At 42.6% G+C, this 22,845-nt stretch overlaps 1 protein-coding gene across 1 annotated transcript in view; it reads right to left on the bottom strand.

The window, feature by feature from the left end:
* The window catches only part of LOC311501921 (cytoplasmic phosphatidylinositol transfer protein 1-like), a 66,911-nt gene extending 45,555 nt beyond the window's left edge, over nucleotides 1-21,356 (bottom strand). The window contains exon 1 of the mRNA XM_084563987.1: nucleotides 20,740-21,356. Within this exon, the coding sequence (XP_084420113.1) occupies nucleotides 20,740-20,787 (48 nt within the window). The 5' untranslated portion in view covers nucleotides 20,788-21,356. The remainder of the gene's footprint in view (nucleotides 1-20,739) is intronic.
* Nucleotides 21,357-22,845: the final 1,489 nt, after the last annotated feature.

Genomic DNA, 22,845 nt, shown 5'->3' on the forward strand with positions numbered 1-22,845 from the left:
TGAGGCTGCCCTTGACCTTCTGTCTGCCTGTGTTTCTGTAGCTAAAGGAAAACTAACCTTGTTTCCATAACAGTGTTGCTAACGGGGGGCATTGATTCAAGGTCAAACACCCAGTAGGAGGCAGAACATAAAACGCAGACAGGTTAGTAGTCAAACAATACTAAATGGAGACAGAACCGGCTGGAGGCGTGGAATATGGACATTTATCGGCATACACACTTTGAATTAGCAAATACTGTGGCACAAAGCATAGTTCAAGAGAAGATAAGATAATCCTTTATTTATCCCACAGTGGGGAAATTTGCAGTGTTGCGGCAGCACACAGTCCAAAGGACAGTGCACACAAGAGATGAAAAGGTACAACACCAAATAAACACCAAAAATAGAAAATCAAACAGCAGCTCTACGTTTGTGGTCTACTGGGAGCAGGCTTGGTTGTCCTACGGTAACGCTCCTTCACACAGTGCGTGTGAAGCAGTTGGTTGCTGAAGGCGCTGCCCAGTGCTGTTATAGCATCATTAAAGGGGTGTTATTGCTTTTCCATCAGGGAGGACAGCTTTTGGACATCATCTGATCACCCACCACCTCCACAGGATCAAGAGGGCAGCCCAGGACTGAGCTGGCCTTCTTCACCAGTCTGTTCAGTCTCTTCTTGTCTGCCGCTGAGATTCTGCCGCTCCACTCCATAGTGGATGGCTGGCCTCACAATGAGCCAACACACCAAGTTTCAAACCAAATGCACGAACTGGGACACTAGCAAGTCACTCCCACCCACACACACACACACACCAGACAAAACACTGCATACTCCCGAACACACCGCAAAATACGGACTTGCACCGTCATCTCTGTTTGGCCTAAAACAAAAAGGGACTGTTAAGAATGGAAAGAATTTTTTACCACAAACAAAGACAGCAATTTCCTTCATTTAGGTTCAACAAATCTGAAGGGAAAACACCATGAGAGACACAGAGACTCCAGCGTCTGAGCGTCTTTGAGATTTCTGCTGGTTTGAGGAAAAGCGCATGGTGATGGTGTTTACACGAGGTTTGGGACAAGGCTGCTCCAAGATCAAGTATGTACTAAAATATTTAATGATGTCATCACGAGCCAACTCTGGAGAGAGTCAGTCATACAAGTGAGAATAGGCTTTTTATCTGAGTAACTGTGAAAAACAAAACAGATTAACAATTTAATAATTCTAATCTGCAATCAAGTATTTATGGATGTAGTAATCATTGGCTTGTTTAAACAACTCTCTAGATGCTTCCTTAACATCATTTATTAGTTGATAGTTAATGGCTTAATAGTTCATGTCCCAATGTTTGCAGGGGTTCAGCCAAAACAAACTGGAGCTCCCTCTGACACACTCACATGAAGGCTTTACACCCCTAAAGTCAGCTTTATGTATGTGCCCTCCACCATGTGTGCCCCATAACTGATGCAGAACCAACTTGTGGTTTCATAAAAGTGATCATGAATTCAGACCGGGCACCAAGGCCTCGTGGCCACGGTTTCAGTTTGAGTTATCGGCCTGAGTGACCACAGGCCGATAACCACAAGCCACACATTAAAGACAGTCACACGGCCACTGATGTGGTGAATGGAATCTCTTGAGTCGTTCGTCACACACAAAGCTAAAGCCTTACTATGGCCACTTCCTAACAGTGAACCCCCCGACTTAATTTTCCCTTCTCTCAAAACCAACTGACCACAGACGTACTGCAGCCCGAGCAACACGAGGACAAACACGTGTGGGACAGTAAAAAGTTAATCCAATCAGCAAACTATCAGGACATACCAACAAACAAACTGTCTGGATTTAGTCATCTGAAAATAGACATGTTTAAAGTTCTTGTGAAATCAAATTTGATGTTTCAAGTGTTTTTATATATTATGTCTTGAACTATAAATACTCTACCATCAGTGGGCTCTTTAGGAAGAGGGGCAGCCTTCCTTTATCTGTTTTTGACAGGAAATACGTTCACATGCAGGAACAGATAGCACTCTGCTAGCTGCTAGCCAAGATTTTAAAAAGGAAGAAGTTAGAAGTTTACTAAACTATTAAGCCTGTGGTAGAGGATTCATTAGACATATTTCAAGTGGTGTACTGACTTGGACCGGGTTTAAAAAAATTAGACTTTCAGACTCAAAGCGATTTCGTTTTTAAAGACCCATTATCGATTCATGAACTCAGACCCAACCCATTTCCGGCACCCTCTTTGGAAATCTCGCAGCGGTCTCGTGAGACTGATTTCACATGACAAACGTCACAAGACCGCGCAACGAGATTAGTCCACATGTGAGGCAGATCCAAGGCATGACGGATGCTCCAAACCTGAGAGCACCGTGGGGCCTGACAGCTGACTGGATTTAAAAAGCATGACAGCAGAGAAGAGGTGCACAAAAACCAAGCCATATGCAACATGAGGTGTAAATCTCTTTCATGACAAAGTAGAATTCTTTTGAAACTGAAATATCTCAAAATAAATGCATATTAAATCCAATCGGGACCTTGTGAAACAGATTCCCAGCCCTAGTACGGACTGATCCTTCAAAATTAACTTTGTGAGAATATGTTCCCAATTTTTAATATGTCCTAACTTTCAGCTCAGTCACAGTAACTTTCTTTCTTTCTCTACATGTCTTCACACTGAGCAGAGAATTCACCCTGTGAAAAAACAAACAGAGATGGGAACTTGACGTTCAGCCCTCTGGACCAGTCACTGCTTCCCTGACCAGCTGCTTATGTCATCCATCTGTAAACACGCTGCAAATTTGCTTTTCACACACGCCTATGACTAGAATTAACTCCTCAAACAGAAGAAGGACGCTTATATATGATTACAGCCACAGAATCATTTGAGTATAAAGTTATCTAGGCATGCATGTCTGCTAGAAAGCCATCAAATAATCTGAGTAAAATTATCAGCAGGCATGAAAGCAAACAAAACCTCAGGACTTTCTGAATGTTCTCAACAGATAAAAAGTTTGATTGCTCCAGTAGTTTTATTACATTATGACGAAATGTCAATAGATAAACTAACAGCAGACTACCTCACGTTTTACTTGATAATTGCAATTTTTAAGTGTCACATTTTTCACACTTTCAGACCAGTTCCCAGCTGTTTTCGGTTCCCTGTACAATGTGCTGATAGCAATATTTGTCAAGTGCAAACGTATGGTTTTCAGATGGAGTGCCAAGTGAGATCAACTTCACAGTAATCACAAAGTAAGTGAATGCAAAAGGATCCTCTTTTAAGGCCTGTGGGGCGCAGCTTTCAGAAATATGCACCTCGGTCCAGTTTCACCTCCCACTGACGTCAAAGCCCTATTAAGGCCAACTCACCCCAGCAGCAACGCTCCTCTCCCCCCACGTTAGTTAGAGGAAATCACTCGGCTTTTTCCAAAATATCTGCGCTGTTGATTCCTGGCCAGCATGTGTGAGTATGCGGGTTTAGATGTGTGAGTGTAGCTGAGTGTAGCTGTGTGTAGCTGTGCGCAATGACATCACTCTGGGTGCAGAGGGGAAGGAAGTTGGAAGGAGAGGAGTTTGACGGGGACGAGACGAGAGCCCCAGCTTATTAATTACCCAGCGAAACATTCCTGTCTCAGAGAGAGGTTAAATGCTGGCTTGGCTCCATTTTACCATCGTCTCACTCTTTCTTTGTTTCTCTCTCTGTCAAGCTGGTGCTACAGTACAAGTGTAACGTCAACACTGTAAGCATTACTCTAGAACATCAGTGTATTTAACATAAGCAAAAGAGGCCTTCACTTAAATGAACATAAGCTTATATTGTTTTGATTAACATTGCGGTTTGTGAGACCAGATTCTGCAAGGGAATGGCTGTATTAGCACATCGCAGGGTAAACTGACTTGTTGCATAAACAGGAAAAGGCAGCTGGTTCTCCAGAACAATTACAGCTAAAACAACATGACAGAGCAAAGGCAGGTCAGAGGCAGGGCACCTATTGTCATCCTCTAATGCATCAGTAAGGCTCTGGATACGATAATTACTAATTTTACCAGAAATGGAAGAAATATTGAGGTATTTTACGTAAGTTGAAGCAGCAACACTATATTTCAATTTTTTTTTTTAAGATAAAGAAGACTCTTTCTATCCTATATCTAGAATTTTCATCCAACATACAGTCATTTAAAGAAAAGATAAGATACAACAAATGCACACATTAAACTGAAATAGTTTAGATTAGATAATAAAAATAACTGACACAAAACTTGGACAAATAGTAAAGCATGAATTGAAATAATAATTAAGTGCAGCAATTGAGTAGATGTACTCATGACAACCCTAAATGCAACTGTTCTGACAGCTTAATAAGCTATTGGTAGCTCAACTACGTTTCAGCTTTAGCAAACAGAAAAGCTGCTTTAAGTGCGTTCACCAACAACATGACAAAATGTCCGACCACATACAGAATTGCCGCTTTCAGTGCTCGTCGTTCAAGTAGTCACATCAGCTGTAGGTTGTGAGAACATAGTTGCTAGACAACCGTTGATATCTAAAAGGCTAACAGTTTAGAAAGCTAACAAGCAGGTGACTACGGGGCAGCATTTCTTCTATGGTAGAACATACTAAACACCAAAACCACTTGCTGTCGTCAAATGGGGTCTTGTTCACCATGTTCACAGTTAGAGTCCACATTTAGGGCTCTCTCTCTGGGGTAATTGCAACCTCATAGCTGGAAATTTACAATAATGTCCATGTTGTGAGGTGCTTGCTTCTGTTACATAATAACATAAAATTACAGAAGTAAGTGATAATTTTGCAGTTTAGTTTTACTGCATGTAGATTCTTTGTAGTTAAATACTCATCCAGAGCCACTCTAACAGCCTCACCTTTTCATAATGCCTTTACATTTCCTACACTGAGTTACCCATTAGCTTTAGGTCATTAGCTAGCTGGACTTCTGGGCGCCAACAGTTGCCTAGCAGTGCTGTCCTCGAAACATACAACTGATATAACTGCCAAACACGGTGTGCCTCCCCATGTCATAACCCCAGTTTCAGGAGTTCCAGTTCAATTTTAAAACAGCAACTATACACTTTTATATATATTTTTTATAAGCTCGCTTGTTGGCTTCTGAAATAGCCCTAGTTACATAAGACAGCCTTTAAGCTTCTGAAACTATGAAATGATGCAACTTTCCTGAACAGCAAATGTGAAAACTATAAAATAAAATCTGTGAAAAGAAATTATGGGTGAAATGGGTGTAAATATTGTGTAAAAGTTTTTCTGTGTGTCACACTGCCAAACGAAAGAAACTAAGCAGCATTACATGTTTGCCAGTCTGCATAGTTTTAGCAGAACAACACTGAACAGATGCTGAGATCAGTGAGCCAAGAAAACATTTTATTATGTATTCTGTATATACCAGTATTTGTACATTTTTATACGACATTGTGCATGTCGCCATACAGTACTGCATACTTTCTACTGAACACTATTCATAAAAGGCAGAATATACACCAGAAAATGATGTAACACTGCCTTTCTCCCCTCTCCCTAGAGTGAATTCCGGGACTGTGCACAGGACTTTGAAAAGGGTCGTCCTCCGAAGAGAAGGATGTGGGATGACAGTGAGTCATACACACACAAATACATACAGGCATGCACACCGAGAAAAGAAACGTGTGGGAAGTGATCAGCGGAGTATCAGCACCAAACAAACGCTACACTTTTAGGTCAGACAGCAACAAGCCAGCGAGTAAGAAAATTAGCACAGGGTGATCGATATGGGATGAATCAACCCAGGAGTCAGTGACTATAAGTGGCCTGTAGACGCTTCGGAAAAAATGTTCTGGACTGAAATCACAGAGACTTCAATGACCATGAACAGGCCCTGAATGGGCCAAAATAGACGGGTGCTATGGCTTGTGTCATCGTTACCTGCCAGGTCTGACTGTGCTGTTTTTTTTTTTTCCAGTACACTCCACCACAGATTTGATATTCAATCAGTTGTAAAAGTTAAAAGCAAATAATGTTAAATTAATGTTTGACCTGAGTGAGTATTGGTTTTAAGCTGCCTCAGATCCTTCCATTAATTCCTCCATTTTAAATGTTTCTTAGTAAAGGCAGCTGCAGTTCTACAGTAGATGGATTACAGGCAGTACCAGAAATACCCTCATAAAAAAAAGGGAAAATAAAACAAACAGAGAATAAATTACAGTAATTGTATGGGATTTCTGGAATTTCTCAGGGGCTGTGAGGGGAAACAGGATTCTAACCAAAGCCTGAGCTGAGCAGACCGCTTGTTAAGACCTCTTTAGGTCTATTTAAAGAGACGGCACATCTGCCCCCTGTTTGCCTTTCCAAGGCTGTAAAACCTGGAAAGTGAAAGGAGGGTGAACCGTGATAGAAGAGAGGGGAGACGGTCTTTATGAGATGCACACTTGGTTTGTTTGCACCAATAGCATCGAATGAACAGAAAAGAGACACATACAAATCAGCCTTTCTCCGTTTTTATTTTCTTTCCACTAGCTGGTACACTTAAGATTGCTGTAAAGAAATATTACGCTGTTGTTATGGAAACTCTGAGCACCGTGAAACCGAGGCGCCCACAGTAAGTACCATAAAGCTGCATTATACAATTTTCATATGTCAGTGGTCAAACACAGCATCTTAAATACAAAGACATCTTCTGCCACTCAGCATGTGCCAACTGCACAGCAAAAATAGAAGCTTTATATTGAAAAATGAAAAAAAAAAAAAAATGAAGCCCTGAAACTAGCACACAAGGGCAAACCTCATGCAGTCATTGCTTTTACCTCCTTGATTGCCTCTCCAGGAAGAAGCAAACATACCCCAGCTAACAAGATGAATTACACACACTATGCATTTCCAGAGAAAATCAAATATACATCTAAAGGCTCTTTGCAAAACTTTAGAAAGATTAAAATCCCCTTTTTATAGCAAAATGACACCTTACAAGTCCCTGACACGTCTACAATTTTGTTGATGACTGTATTTTTGTGATTTTTGCGGTTCGAAGTTCGAATAAAATTCTGAACGGTTAACACACGTTGAATACACTCTGTGTCTCGATCTGGAGCCAGACAGGATCTAATAAATCCCACCACAAGAAGCCTTCTGTAGTTGGCAGTCAGTAATCAACACTGTTCTCCACTGCGTGGGGACAATGAAAACGTGGCCGCACATCACGTGTAACAGCTTCAGCTTCTACTACTTAAAAACGCTACACCCCGCCATTAAATCTCGACACCAGGGCTTGGACGATCTCGACTCAAACATATAAAACGCACCGCACACAAACGATGTCTTACTCCAGCAGAACAGCATCTGTGCCTGGCGGAGAAACGACAACCCTGCGCCTTGAACGCCTCCCGAGTGGACAGAAACAATGCATCAGCTGCTGGTGATTTGCAAATGTGCTGCACTGTCCATGTATTCCTGCTGTAAGGTTGCAAATTGCCCTTAATGCGGCACTCTCTGTATGACCATCAATATGATCACCACGCATCTAAATGAATAGATAAGCACATCTGTCGTCTTGTTCCTCCGAACATTACTCCTCTCCTCCAGTTCACCCGGGTGCTGTGTAGCTGCCATGTGTCCACGCACACTTTCTCCAGTCAATACATCTTCGCTGGCATTTTCCCTCCCTAATCCTCTAAATCACACTACAAATCAGCTGTGGTCAGGGCTGACTCAGTTGAAGAGGACACTAAAATAGGGTGGAATATACACACATGCCTCTCACACACACACACACACACACACACACACATACCAGTGAGAAAAGAAATCAATCCTAACCCCTATTTTTTCTTTTTTAAATAAAGGGCTGAGAACGTGACCTACCTTTACTTTCTAATCATATGAGGAACAGTAATTCAATCATGTGGGAAACAGTAATTCTGTCCCAACTGAAGACTAATTCGGTCTAGCTCACTCTCTTTCTCGGAGGCAGAGACTGACTGAGCACCAGCCTTTCCTGTGAACCCATTAAGATAAGACAGGAGGTTTATTAGCTTCGTTTAGTGGGTTGACGCTGTTGTCCGTTCATCAGAATTCCCTCATGTGGAAGTGACCGAGGCAATACTGACCTCACATCTCTCCCGAGACTGTAGTACACCGCTGTTCCTTGAAAACCTTGTACCTGCAAAGAACTCAACCCACTGGGAACTGAGGCAAACGTACTCATTTTTTCAGCTGACACTAGCGCAGTTCCGAATCCGCCCTAGAATGGCCGTCGTGGGAGTTCAGTATTTGTGTGGCAGAAAGGTGTACCTGTAAAAAAAACCTGCATAGGTGCAGCTGATGACAATACACCATCATCATAAATATCAAACTAGTCCTCATAACCTTGTGTAGGCCATGTATGATGATATTTAGCATCCAAATGGAAGCTCTGTGTCAACAGCAGAGCAGTGGCTAAGAAGATGTTTTTCCAGCTGAGATGTTTTATAATTGCCGGTTTGAAACAAATACAATTAGTATAACTATCATGGGCTTTTAAGATCATGATACGGGCAGCAGAATGGTGCAAATTGCCCTAAGTGAAAACATTTTGGATTTATTCTCGATAGGAAAAATCGAAACAAAACACATCTTACTAGCTAATGTGGCCTTTAATAGACATGGGAAGTGCTTGAGCATAGCGGTTGTGCTATCAAGGGGGGCTGTGTCAAAGTGTGCAACTTGCTGGGTCTCTGTTTAAAGAATTCCCACACTTTTGACATCAGGGCTCTAGCTTTTTCTGTCATTTTTGGCATACCTTGCAGAGGGCGACTCAATGTATTCAGTGAAATATCATAAAATATACTGGGTGAACTGGCACAAACATTTGGGGAAATTATTTTTCTGCATTTGACCCATCCATTCGTTCAAACAGTAGTTTATACACTCAGAGCTGGAGGCTGCTTCTTGTGTAGCACCCAGGGAGCAAATTGGGGGTTAGCTGCTTACCCAAGACACCTAAGCCATGGACGCAGGGGGGATGTGAACCTGTGACCCTTTGGTTGGTGCTTCTCTAACCACCACGCCACTACTCTCCCACTGACATGTATGCTTTTGTCAAGCTGTCAAATTTAGTACAGACTTGCATTTCCCCACAACCATACAGCCCTCTGTAACAACATTCTTGAAACCAAATGCTCTAAAGAGTATCTGCAGAGCCTATTTACACTGACATTAATGAGTTTAAACCCAACACTACAAGGAAGTGATTGAAGCTAAAGCCCGGACCGGCGCGAAGGTAAGGCTCCATCAACTGCCTCATTATTTGACAGTTATCCCAGGGATGGTCTTACACTATAATCACTATAATCCACTCCGTTTTCAGGGTAATGGTAGGGATGGATGGCACTGGATACCATAGAAACGAGAAATGGTAATGAAGCGTGTCAGCATATAGCTATCTATAGCCAGTCTAATTTGTGAGTGTGTGTGTGTACGTGCGCATGTGTGGGCTGAGCTGATAGTTCTTCCAAAGGCACGTTGCACCTGTGTGTGGGCTGCAGGCATAGCAGAACAGCATGATGACCAGTGTGCACAAGTGTATTCTTATCCCGAGTGTAAAACTATCGGCAGTAACACACGGCGGAAGAAAACCTTTCAAAACTTTCAAATAGCAAGTATAAAATAGATGCAGCTATGAATCACAATCATGAGCATTTCGTGCGCACATGGGTATTGACGTACCGAAGGTAAGCATGACTTGCTTCCATTTAAGAGGCGGGCAAGTAACTGGGGGAGCCTTGGAAAGAAACACACAAAAACATCTCTTCAGTCTTATTATAGCAACCAATAGCATCATGTTAATAGGGATGTCCCGATCTGTATCAGGAGATCGGTATCAGGGCCGACCCAGGCATTTTTTAAATGACCTGATCTGTATCGGGCTTTGGCCAAGCCTGATCTTTTGTAGTTATTTATTTTTGGCTAGCTTCAAAACTTCCAACGGAATACGCCAAGTACACCTAGGCAAAGGCGGCGCCAAAGAAACACCAACAAACACAACAAAGTTTTCTAGAGACAGTGTCATGGTTAGATTAGAGAACACAGGTTTTCAGTCTTTTTGAGCTTCTGGAGCCAAAGGGAGCTACCCCCTCCTTGTTACATTAGCTTTAACTGCACTATTCCAGTTGCACAGTGCATACATGATATAGGAGATTGTAAGGAACATAAGAAAAGCCTTTATGAATCTGCAGGGGAGGGCATTTTGTATATTCGATACTGAATAAGAGATTAGTCTTGAATCTTGATGGGGATGTGTTAATGTCCATGCCTATAGCAGGGCTGGCTCTCTCTCAGCTACTCAGAAACCACTGGCTGCCTTAAAGCGTAGATGACTTCCTTGTAAACTTATCTCACCTTCTTCATATTTCATGCGACTACTCAGCTTTCTTTTCCACCACTGTCGACCTCTTCTCTTCCTCTTACATAAAAGCATCTGCTGAGCCTCCACTTTCATATCTGTCTACCCTCATCCTGTCTTGGTAAATCTCTGATAACTCTTTCCTAGGTTATTCGCAAAGTAATCAAGAACAAAAAGAAGAAGCATGAAAAAAAAGAGTTGCTGATTATCCATTCTTCCTGCATTAATTCTTTTTCCGCAGCAACTGAACCTTTTAGAGTCTCTCTCTGAGTTGGAGCTACTGAACAAGTACAGGTTGTAGAAAAAAAAAAAGGACAGCAACTCCGTGCCTGGGTACACGTATGCAAATATGTGTGCACTACGTGAAACTACAGAAGGTGCGAAAGGACCACCAGAACATTAAATTAGATCAGATGACAACCTACGTTTCGTGGCCTCTAGCGGTAAAAGCTCGTCAGAAACGCAGCCAAACAGTTTGACCTAATCAGAACTGAACACATGGGACACGGTGGACAGGCAGCCACAGATAGTGTAGCCAAATAAACACGAGGTCACTTTAAAGCCATGTCTACGCTCAAGTGATAGCATTATCAATGCGACATTTGCTGAAGTAATGAAGATATTACAAGCCTAAATCATGCTTTGAGCACCACAGTGCGTTTATGTGTGGACCTTGTGATAATGTTTCTCTCCAGTCTCTTCAAAAGGTCACACTGTGGTCTGACTAGAGGCTTCTAATCCAATAGGAAGCATATGAAGAAATAAGACATATTGAGGTCTCGTGGTGTCTTGTGCAGTGTCTCTGTTCTGTGCTGCATTGGATTGATTTTTCTAGTGTCTGCCGTGTTTGGCCACGACCGTTCCAACTTTAACCTACACTCTTGTGTCAGTGTGAGCTTTTAAATTCACAAGGTCACAGTAAAAATACAAAGTCTATATTTGAGTTTTATATTCAGATGACCTTGCACAAATTAAAAGCCAAACAGTTCTAGGTAACCTTCTCAGATAGCTTAATGAAAACAGACAAAAAAAAAAGAAAAGCTTTTTTGTAAAGACTGTAAGAAGGTAATGTTTCAGTAGACATTCAATTAGATGACGTAGCAGCAGAAAAAAAGCTCTCAGGTAAATGTTGACTTAATGAATAAGCACTTGCACTACATATACTGATATGTGGTATTCAAATTCACAGAGATTGCGGCACTGTAAACTCAGATAGTGGTAATAAAAGGGGAGACTGTTGATAGTGTATTGCTAGATCAGCAAACTGTGCAGGGCTTTATGGGCACTACAGTGTTTAATGCCATTGAGCACTACTAAATACAAATTACCCTAGATTGTCCTGATAATTACCCCCTCTAAACAATGTCTGCATCATAGCTAGAGTCCATCTTCACCTACTGCTATGTTTATAGCGTTGTAATCTCCAACACTTCACTCTGACAGCAAAGTGACGTGTTTACTCCGTTTATTGTGTTAACCCCCCACCCTCTGCCTTTGGCAGGAATCTACTCAATAATTCATAAAACACAAAAGGGATTGTGGAAATTAGTTTGTGGAAAAATAAATAATAGAGTGAGGCAGTTAAAGCCATCATTGAGAAAACGCAGGAGCTGCTGTGGAGGGCAGAAGCTCACTGATGGCTGCGGAGATCAGTCAGTAGTGGTGGGAAATATGACTCCAGCAGTGCTAGTGGTTCCAATCAATTTCATTTATTTATTCATCCCCCCCTTAATATGATATTGTGAGCAACATTGTTGACTAGCTTCTCAATGAATGGGGGTGTGGTAAGACATTATGACTGGCGGCGAGGCAAAACAAGACATTAGTTCATACCTCTGTGTCAAATATACAAATATACGGCATGGCCAAGTACATTAGGGTGCAGCCATCACCGTCGCCTGACGTACACCTCCTCAGAAATGCAACTGTGCATCGTCGTGGAGCAGCACGCACCAACTATGACTGGTATAAAGTGTCTTTCCCCTTTCACATCGGTGACCAGACAAGCACAGAAAATTCAACCTCCTTCTGCATCCTTCTACATCAGCTACTCCAATGTCTACTGAAACATATTCACTCTTTTCTGCACTGCAGTGTTTCCAGTAAAAAAAAAAAAACAAAAACAAAAAAAAAAACTGTGGGTCAACGGCTAAAAGATCCAACTCCAACATGATCCACTCAGTAACAGTTGATATTTTTAAAAGGAACACAAAAAAGTTCCAAACTAAAGGCATAAAAAAACAGCCTTTTAGTGTCTTTTGCATTAATTTGGAAAAAAAAACAGATTAACTGAATGAAAATAATCTTTAGTTCCAGCTAAAATATGCAGTGGAACGTCTGATCCAAACACCCAACCAAGTGGTACCAACATGTCAGATTATGCTAAAAGTTGCTTTATGGTGTTTTGGGTAGAATTTGCCTTTACAATACCAACTACTATTAAAGCTTGACTGCTGCTCTATTAACCAATAAAGGTCAAAACAAACAAACAAACATGACGAACACATCGTTCAGCTCCTACGTGTGTACGACGTCACCACACAGTATGTATGCACAGTCAGGCCGACAGCAAGTCATCCCTCAGGAAAATCTCCCACTGATCAATCTGAATATTCCACATGACTGGATCTGTTTTTACCATGTCTCCAAGCTCCGTTATTAGAACAAGTCATGTAATATAGTCCTGTCAGAGATGCTCAACGACAGCCTGTGAAATCTCCTCTGGTGAACAGAAGATAAATGTGCGCATATCCACTCGTAGGTACTTGGTTGAGTGGATCAAATGAATATCTGTAATGTCGAGTACTGTAAAGAGTCTGTGAAGCGTCATCTCATACATAATTCCATTAACTCACCCTCATCTTCTATCCATTCTATCCTCTCAGCCTTTTATCGTATTTGCAAGTATTTGTGTGATTTGAGTTTATTCACAATTATACTGAAGACTAAATATAAAACAAAGGCTCAAATTCCTGACTCGGGATGTTCAGCAAATACAAAGTTTATATCTTATTCCATTCTTTTTCAGCCATCGTTCAGATACAGCATTAGCACGCACACTCACAGCGGCAAACCGTGTCCAAATCTAACGCTGCAAGAAAAGTTGCTTTGGTCTCAGAAATCAGCTGCTTTGTCTCTATTTTCAGTCACACTTTACAGATTTAGCAGCCGCCTTCAGACTGTGGCTGCCAGTAGAACACGTCTCTTGTCTTCGCTGTGATTTGTTTGTGCAGCGGGGAGAAGAAATCCTCTTTTTCTCCATGGCGACACGGGGCTGTTTCGCAGCAGAACAAAAAGGCGCAATTAAAATGAATTTAATTCCAGCACTGGTTTTCATGAAAAATTCCTAGGAAACGGGGCCCAGCTATGTGATCAAGGTGCCCTCCCAGTGAAAGCGGTGTTTTCGTGCAAGGACAGTGTCCAAAAAGCCATCATTTCACTATCAAAATGTTTCATTTAATATTACTTTAGCCCACTGAGCTCATCACCATTCTCATTTGAGCATCTCAGGATTAGAGTGCTAGCTATCAAGCGCAGGTCGCTGATCAGCTTACAAAACAGCGACAACGATCATGTGTTCCTGTTGCTATTAAATAATCGGGACATAAATGCACACAATTCAGCTCAAAGGGTGTGTGTGTGTACAAGAGAGAGACACGGTGAATTAGTTTCACAGGGGTGACTATCTCATGTAGCGCTTGTGTTACGAAACAGCCTTTCTTCCAATACAATACACAAGCACGGCGACGCACAAAAAACACACACAGCCATCTAGGAAATGAGAATAGTCCTCATCCGAGGATAATGGTCCATCACAACCCATGATGGTTTCCTCTAGAAGAGTAAATGGCAGTAAATGGGATGCTGATTGAATCATAGCATTGTCATGTATACCAGATGGCACTTGCACCTTACAGCGAAACAAACAGCATATAACAGGCCCCATTTCCTAAACAAACTCTGGAGTGGATGGGAGGAGTTCAGCCATCAGGAGAGAAAAAAACAATCCTCTCAATGAATAGATGGCAGTGGTTGCGAAAAATAAAAGCAGCTTGACAACGCGGCGGCTTCGTCGCGGAGGGATGCAAGCAAGTGTACTAAATCGGATGCTGCACGGTCAATCAAATGTCCACCTAAATGGCCATTACACCTCCCTATGTAAACACAACAGAGGATTTACTCACAGGAATCGATAACGTCTCACTTTACACAACTTCTTATTACTTTCCATTGCAAAAAAAAACACCCAGTCGTCCAAGGACAATGTCCTCTTAATTTACCTTGCCTCAAAAAACAGATGGATTCATCTTGAAAGAAACCCCGGTGTTGTTGCTGACCTTTGTACTCAACATGGATTCATGAGGGTGGAATAATTGCAACCAATCAAGGGTCCTCATTAGCAAGACCTTTCAACAAACCAGCAATTGTAGTAACCAAGGCAATTACGCACTACTGTATACGCTTATATAACATTCTACTGTCTCTAGTCATGGAGGGTAGCAATGCATGAAATGGTCCAAATCGTCAATGTCATGCTCAAGGACTGATACAAAGTCTGAACAACATGAACACTTATATGTACATCTGTATGACAGATAATCCCCCATGGGAGAGAGCACAATATGGTGCAGCAGTTGTAATCCCATTTTTGCTCTGTAGGCCCACTACAAGTATCAGATGATGTTCTACACGCTTGCTGCTTTTAGACAAACGGCTTTCTGTTTTCTGTCTCAGCTGTGCAGGTGCAAGAGTGCCGTTTACATCACGACATCATGAGTAAGTTATGTGTTTCGGGGAGCGCCACATTATACGGCAATAATTTCCTCCAATGAACACTGGCAGGAATGACACTTGCAGAGATACTAATGCCTTGAAAAGTGAGACAGCGACCCAGGTGTTCTCCCAGCGATCCATCCGGCCATTCATTCAAGCAGAAACCTCCACATCCTCCCATTTATACAGTCATCCTTCCATGAGTCAATCCATCCATTTTTCAGCCTGCCAGTAGCGCCTAGACAAGCTACTTTCCTTTGCAAATGTCACTGCAGGATCTCAGAGGTGCTTAAATAAACCTGCATGTTACCTACACATTCCACGCCAAGTGGACACAGAGGAGGTATGTGTAATTCAACCAACTGTTCTGAAGCTTCGTCACTGCCTGCAAATCATTATATTCTTGTGCATATGGCAGCCTATGCTCGAAAAATATGTTGCCCCAGATCAAGACTCTGAGCAGATTACAGTGTTTTACCATCAGATGGTGTAATAATCTTTCAGCTGTTTCCAGAGCTCATGGCCATTCAGCCAAAGGGTACGGCTGTCTATCAAGTACACCAAATCGAATAAAAACACACTAGTAGTCAGTTAATTCAGCTTTGAATGGGTGCCTTTTTCAGTATCCTTTGCTGAATGTCATCATCCTCTGAGTCACTTTGGTTAATGGGAAAGGCTGGCCTTCTGCAAAGGAGATCTGTTTTAATGTTGTTTTCCCCAAATGCATCTAGTGCTCTAGTAGAAACACGTTCAGCTCATACAGTCAGGGTCTTTGTAAATCCAATTCAAAGCCAGTCTGCCGTGCTCTTTTTGCCGTACAGATAAAGACATTAGAGTGTGAAATCGTAAGCGCAATGAAGCCTTCGGAAAGCAAGCACGCTGCTGGAGGCACACTGTGACTGGGGTCAGTGAAGAATGTTGGCCGATGTCAGCCTGCTTCATGGGTGCTTGAGAAGTACATGTCAGACAAAGACTGGGAGGTGTAAGCGAGGGCTCCCGCGGAGAAAGACATAACGGTAGACGGGCGGTGGGAACAGAAGAAGAAACGCGTCTATCTGCGTCCCCTGTGATGCGTCTCCTGTGATGCGTCTCCTGTGATGCGTCTCCTGTGATGCGTCACCTCTCTATCCTTCGCAGGGAAAAATGGGCGTGGTGGCTGACAAATGTCTCAGCTCGGAGAGTCATTCCCAAGGCACTTAAAAGAGAAAATGGGTTATTTTTTGGCAAAGTGGCTTTGGTTACATCCAAATCTACAGAGATGGAACTTTAAACCAATACTGACTGAGCTCCTTCAAAGTTACACCAATTTACCCTGCCTCTACTTATTACACAGTGAAAATTAAACCTAATGTGAGGAAATGTAATGTTAGGAAATTTAATAGGGCTTAACAAAGTAGAAACTTTTTTTATTGAAGTTTCCAAACTTATGCAAACCTGGAAGACACATTTTTTCATGCTACCAATAGGGCTACAGTCTCCCAGTAAACTCAATAGGTCGGTCAATACACCCTTGACCTACCTAATTCTCATTGGTCCAACAATCACCTCTGCTACTTTCATGAGAGGGACAGACTACTTGTAAAAACTCTGAACTGGCCCAACCCAAAAGAGACTTCTGGGACAAGCTTATTAAATGTTTATTAGAGTCACCTCCAAATTACTTGGTACCACATCAGAGAAGCCTGCAAATACTAGCTTTCAGAGTTTATTCATAATTTATTTAGGATAATAAAGCTTCCAGGTTGTGTGCACTCAGTGCAATGAACAAGTTATGTGTCTTCCAGGTCTGCATTAGTTCATCTAGAGCAGGAGTGTCAAACTCAGGCCCGCTGGCCAAATCTGGCCCATGGTGTAATTATATTTGGCCCGCGAGATAATATCAAATGTCTATTAGAGCAGACCTGCAGGTATATAGTGCGTGCACCTCCAATATTATAAATCCCAGAATGCTTTGCTAGTGCGTTGGCGCTTCAATCAAGGCCCCTCCTCCCGTGTTCATTAGCAACCTCGTGCCCCCAGTCACTTTGGGCTAATTTAAGCCACCCATCCCCAAAAATGGCCAAACAAGTGATGGAAAACAGGAGCTTTCAAGACAGGTGGGAGGCAGATTATCTGTTCACGAATGTAAAGGACAGACCTGTTTGTGTCGTGTTCGGAGCCAAACGTGGCTGTAACGAAAGAATAGAACCTAACAAGACAGTATGAAACGAAACACCACGACAAGCACAAGGACCTGGACATAAAGCAGAAGCTCCAGAAGGTTTCAATAAATATCGAGTCTGCCACGACTTTGTCCCGGTTTGTAATTTTGGCCCACAGTGGATTTGAGCTTGACACCCCCGATCTAGAGGGTTAACCTTAACCCTTTGCGATAAATTGATTGGTTGAGTAGATGCAATTTCAATCAACCAATAAAAACAGATATTTTTGTAATTTGCCAGAACTGACCTTTTGAATCATTTCTGATTGGTGTGATGATTTATTTTGGGGATTCTGGATAAACTGGACCATTTTTGTCTGAGTTTTATTAATTGGTGGTTTCACAGGCAGCTTCTGTCAACTTTGTAATCGTTTGTTGGACAAAGCAAAGAAGCATTGACTGCACTTTCAGTTACGACTGCATCATTTGAATCACAAGAATCATCAAGATAAAAAACAGCAGGCAAGCCCTGCCTGGTAATGCCAGGGACAATTTCTCTGCCAGGAGAAGGGAGTTCCTCTGCTGCCTGCCTGGCCGCCTCGTGGTAACAAGACTCCAGATGAATTTAACACTCAGCAGAACACAAATGAGTGAAATGTGCCGTAGTTGGTGATTTATCCTAGCTGTTCCTTTAACCTAAAGACACTGGAGGTGGTTATTCCTCTTTATGTTTTCTAGACTACAGGGAAGTTATTATCCATTGCTCTTTATTAAAAGTGTAAACGAGAGTAAGGAAAACTGAGTAAAAGTGAAGATAAGTCAGTGGTGACGTGTCGGATACACATCCAGACATGCAAGAGATGACTGAGAGGACAGAGAACTGTGGCTCATGGAACAGCTCATAAGCTCTGGTAATGCCACATGATTTCTTCAGAGTGTGTGGGGTTTGTTAAACTCGCATAAACACAGCACAGAGAGCTGGTCCAACATCTGCCGTAGTAAGACTGTGATGACGCAACGCGGCCAAGCAGCCGACAGTAATCTCTTCCCAGAGACAATACACAGAGAGACGTGACCTTGCATGTCCCTGTGAATCCAAATCCAAGTGCGCACACACACTGTATTAGTGTAGAACCCTGGAGAACTTCAAAGAAGGAAAATCTCCCAGATCTTCCCACATGACCCCCCTCCTCCCTCTTGTCTTTCTGTCCTCGTTGCCATTCTTTTCCTCCCTTTTCCCCCACAATCACCTCACGGCAGTCAGCACAAAGGTGCATGTCTTCATGCACTTTCTATCCACCCCACCCTTCCTCCTTCTACTCAGTCAACCCCTCCGTATAGTCCCTTCGGACAGGCAGGAAACTTTGAGGAGAAGAGGGATGGCACTCGGCTCAATGTGTGCCGCCATGATAAGAACAGACAGAGCACATCACTTCTCATACTCTACGTTTCCCCCAGATCATTAAGGAGGTTTCTTTCTAAGTTAGGACTCTCAGCATGCAATGACGCAAGTGCTTCCTGGGATTCATCCAAAGAGGACTTTATCTCTCCTAAACTCGCAAAGTGCAGGATCTAATTAAGCAGTAGTGGATGACTACGCTCCTTCATGTACACAGAAATAAGTAAGACTCATGTGCCTATCTCCTGTTTTGGAAAGTCTGTGTTTCTGAGGGATGCGATGTGCATCATTTTGCTACCCTTCTTGAGAAGCACATACAAAACTTCCAATTCCAACTCATTTCTAGAAGTTCAGTTCCATTTTGGACATACTCATTTGAGTTGTATCAATGTTCAAACACTGCTGATGCAAAGAAGCCTTTTAGCATTAGTATCACTTACCCAACTCTTGTCAAGTGGCAGACGTGGCAAGTTTGGAGTAACAGCGGTATCTGGTGTTGCATTTTGAATTTCTGTGGTAGGACAACCTTTAATTTGTTCAATTCTGATCTCAGATCGAGCTTTTAATTACACTGGTTCTTGCTGCTCATGACTCCCATCTGTTCACGAGTCCAACGGACGTGACAAGAAAGCTCTCGCTACTCCGCTAGACTCCAAGCGCGTGCGTGGTAAAGGCTGAAGCTGGTTTACCGAGCAGACTACGCATGTTTGACGCAGCCACAAGCTACCGCTCTCTCTCACACACACACACACACCCTGCAAAGGTATTCAACAATTATGCAAAAACACATTTGTCTCATAACACCCGTGCATTAGAAGATGACATTTCCCTTTTAACTGCTGGTTTCTACATGAGTCAGCCTGTAGTGTGTAATGTAATAATACGGATCGTGTTGAGATAATGGTAGTGGTGGTGGTAGTGGGTGGTGGTGGTGGTGTATGTAAAGCCATCTCATCAGGTTGTACTGTGAAGTGGAGATGCCCCTAATTGAAAGTATGTTTCAACTGGATGCAGTCATCTCTGAGTTACACATATTGGTGGGCAGACCTAGGCAGTGTACGAAAGCTATGTTCATGGGTTCCCAGTGACTGATCTCAAACATTTTCTTATTTAGAACTGTTCAGTCTTCACAGTGTTGTATTTTTCAGACAAGCGTTTTCATCTCAGGATCCGAGCTGACAGGACGTCAGTGAGGACCATTATTCCGCCTGACTACCAGCACCCGGCTGCAAGGAAACCAACAACTGCGCCCACACATCACAAAAACAAAAAAGGAACGGAGATGATTAAGGAAACAATGGCACGGGTGATAATTGAAAAAGGTGCAGCCGTGCTGTACGGCGTGCATGCCGGGACAAGAGAGCCATCGTCTTCACCTTCTAATTTTAGACTGTGTCGTGAGACCAGATAGACAATGCACACAATGGCCTATTCTTTCTCATATCAATCTGTGCAGCACAAGTGCAATTGAGCACTGCCAAGTGCGGAGACCCCTGCACTGCATTGTGTTACTGTCAGCATGTGCATCGCATAGGGGCGTCATGAATTAAATGCAGTTTACATGCAATTGATTGAGTGTGTGAGGAAGTGATACACAGTATTGTAAAAGCAAAGTAAAGCATCTTCTGAGGCGATGACCAGATAATAGTTTTAACAACCGATCAAACATACTATCAAGTCTATGATATCTTTTTATTTGATGGAACTATTTCATTGGACAGTTTGGTTCAAAAAAAAAAAAAAAAAAGATTATAAGGTGTACTGGAGTTCTTTTCTCCAAGGTGAAAAGTAGTGATCATACTGTTGACCTCAGGGTTAATGGCTTAAGATGTTTGACTGAGAAGTAGGGAGGAGTAGTCTAAACACAGATGAGAGACTGGACTAATGATCAATGAAGTGCTTTAAGTTCATCCGAAAGCATTTCTCATATTCCATGTAACCTCCAGCCACATGTCTGGAACATTAACCCCAGAGCGTTAGCTGCCAAGGTCGTCTCAACAGTACTGACCCCCCCAGAGAAAAAAGAGAGAGTGAGAGAGAAAGTAGACACTGGGATCAAACTTACCTCCTCCACTGTGAGCGGCATGCATATCCTGTACTCCTTCAACAACATCTTCCCCCTCTGCGCGTCTCTTCTGTGTATTCACTATGTGTCAAAGCAGCCAAGTCAACGTTCCCCTCCGCCGCCCGACGGGATGTGTGTAATGTCTGGAGACGTGTCAGCGCATGTGACGGGACGGTCAGCCCGAGTTACGAGATGCTCTCCGAGTTACGGCTGAGTTGGTTCATCGGAACCGGCGGGTGCTCGCTCCGGCGCTGACTGTGAGAGGAGAAATGAGCTCGGTTCTTGATTCTCCCCCTCCTATCACACTGACGCGTCAAGCCAGGAGCACACAACGCCGACACAATCCGGAAGCCACGTTTCCCCCCTATAAAATAAGAGCATAAGATTCGTCGCGCTGCAAAGTAATTTTTGCCAACTCTAGTTTTTTAACAATACACGAAAATGTGCGTGGCCGTTTTCTTCCTGTATCCATGGTTGCAATAGCAGCAACTTCACCGCGGACCCGGCACTTTTAAGTTTGTTAAATTTGGGACCATCAAAACATCAGCAACCAAAAACAAGGCTTTAGTACTTTAGTTGATGATATTTTCATATTATTTCTGCACAGGAATCAAGTGGATGAGTGTGTCTGAAGATTCTGGCACCAAACTAGCATTTCAATTTGAAACAAATCAGCTCAAAGGTCTGCTTTGTTCAGAAAACAAGGAGCGTTTTAGTAGTTTTTAAGAGAAGAAGATGCTGAATTAATGTCATCTCTCTACTTATAAGCACGTTATGTATGGATCATTTTCAATTGGTGTGATAAACGCAGTACATTGCAGTATGTAAAGATTATTGTAATTAGTCCTGGAGCACACTAGGTGCAATAATGTTAGTGTAAATAATAATTTATAATAACGGCGTTGCTATTTAAAATAAAATATAAATATATATTTGCTGTATATGTGAGATGGGGGATAGATTGATGTGCTTTAACAATGATTTAAAGCTAATAGTAACTGTTACTACTACTAATACTATTTTAATTATTAGCTAAACTGCATTTTCCGAATGAGTCCTTGTACAACATACGTGTCAAACATACGGCCCGGGGGCCAAAACCGGCCCGCCAGAGGGTCTAATCTGGCCCGCGGGATGAATTTGCGAATTGCAAAAATTACATCGAAGACATTAACTGCAATTTTTCCAATAAAAGTAATTGCTATTCCTAGGGTTCACACAAATTTAGTAAGAGTTGTGGACTTAACACAACACTGAGACCTAAAACTAAACAGAAATTTATTTTTCTTAAGAAATGTCCAGTGATTAAATGTAAACATTTTCATAACGTTCTTCTTTGCACTAAAACAAAGGGAAACATTTGGAGTTGTCGTTATTTATAGGTAAATATGCTATCGTGTTATTGTTCTGGCCCCCTTGACATCAAACTGGGCTGTATGTGGCCCCTGAACTAAAATGAGTTTGACACCCCTGTTGTATAATATTCCCCCCGAGAAACCTGGTTTAAAGGGCACCGTCACTCAAGCATTTATTTTGAAAGTATTTACCGGATATGAAATTGCCTTACGGCAGCTGGCTGCACACTGGTTTGTTCTGGGGACCGCCAGAAGTAAATGTCCAAATTGCTGATAAGGGAAATGCGTTCTTTTGAAAGCAGCGTTTGTGAAACCGTCCTCTACATATACTTAAACGACTCGGCGCACCTCAAAGTTGTGGACAAAACAACCCCTCGAGTCGCGTGAGAACCAGACCCCGAGCTCTTCCGTTACTCGCAAACGCAACTTGCGGAGGAATCGGAAAATATCAGCGCGTTTCTCGGCAGCCTCGGCCCTCCTTCCTCCCTCTGCGTGGCCAGCTGAAATACGACGCGGTACTCAGTGGAAACATCGGTCGACTCAACCACAGCACAGGAAATATCGGCTCGCTGCTGCACTGCCCCCCCCCCCCCCAGCTCTCTTTCTCACCCATTCTCCTCTCTCTTTTTACTGTCACACATTTAACAACCACACATGCACACACTTCATTACAGTCAGATCAATGCTTTCTCCAGAGCAGCTTCAGCACTCAGTAGTGCACTCAGTGTGGGAGCATTTAAGTGCTTTAGTA

The sequence above is a fragment of the Chelon labrosus genome (genome assembly GCF_963514085.1).
Source record: "Chelon labrosus genome assembly, chromosome: 2".
Taxonomy (NCBI): Eukaryota; Metazoa; Chordata; class Actinopteri; order Mugiliformes; family Mugilidae; genus Chelon; species Chelon labrosus.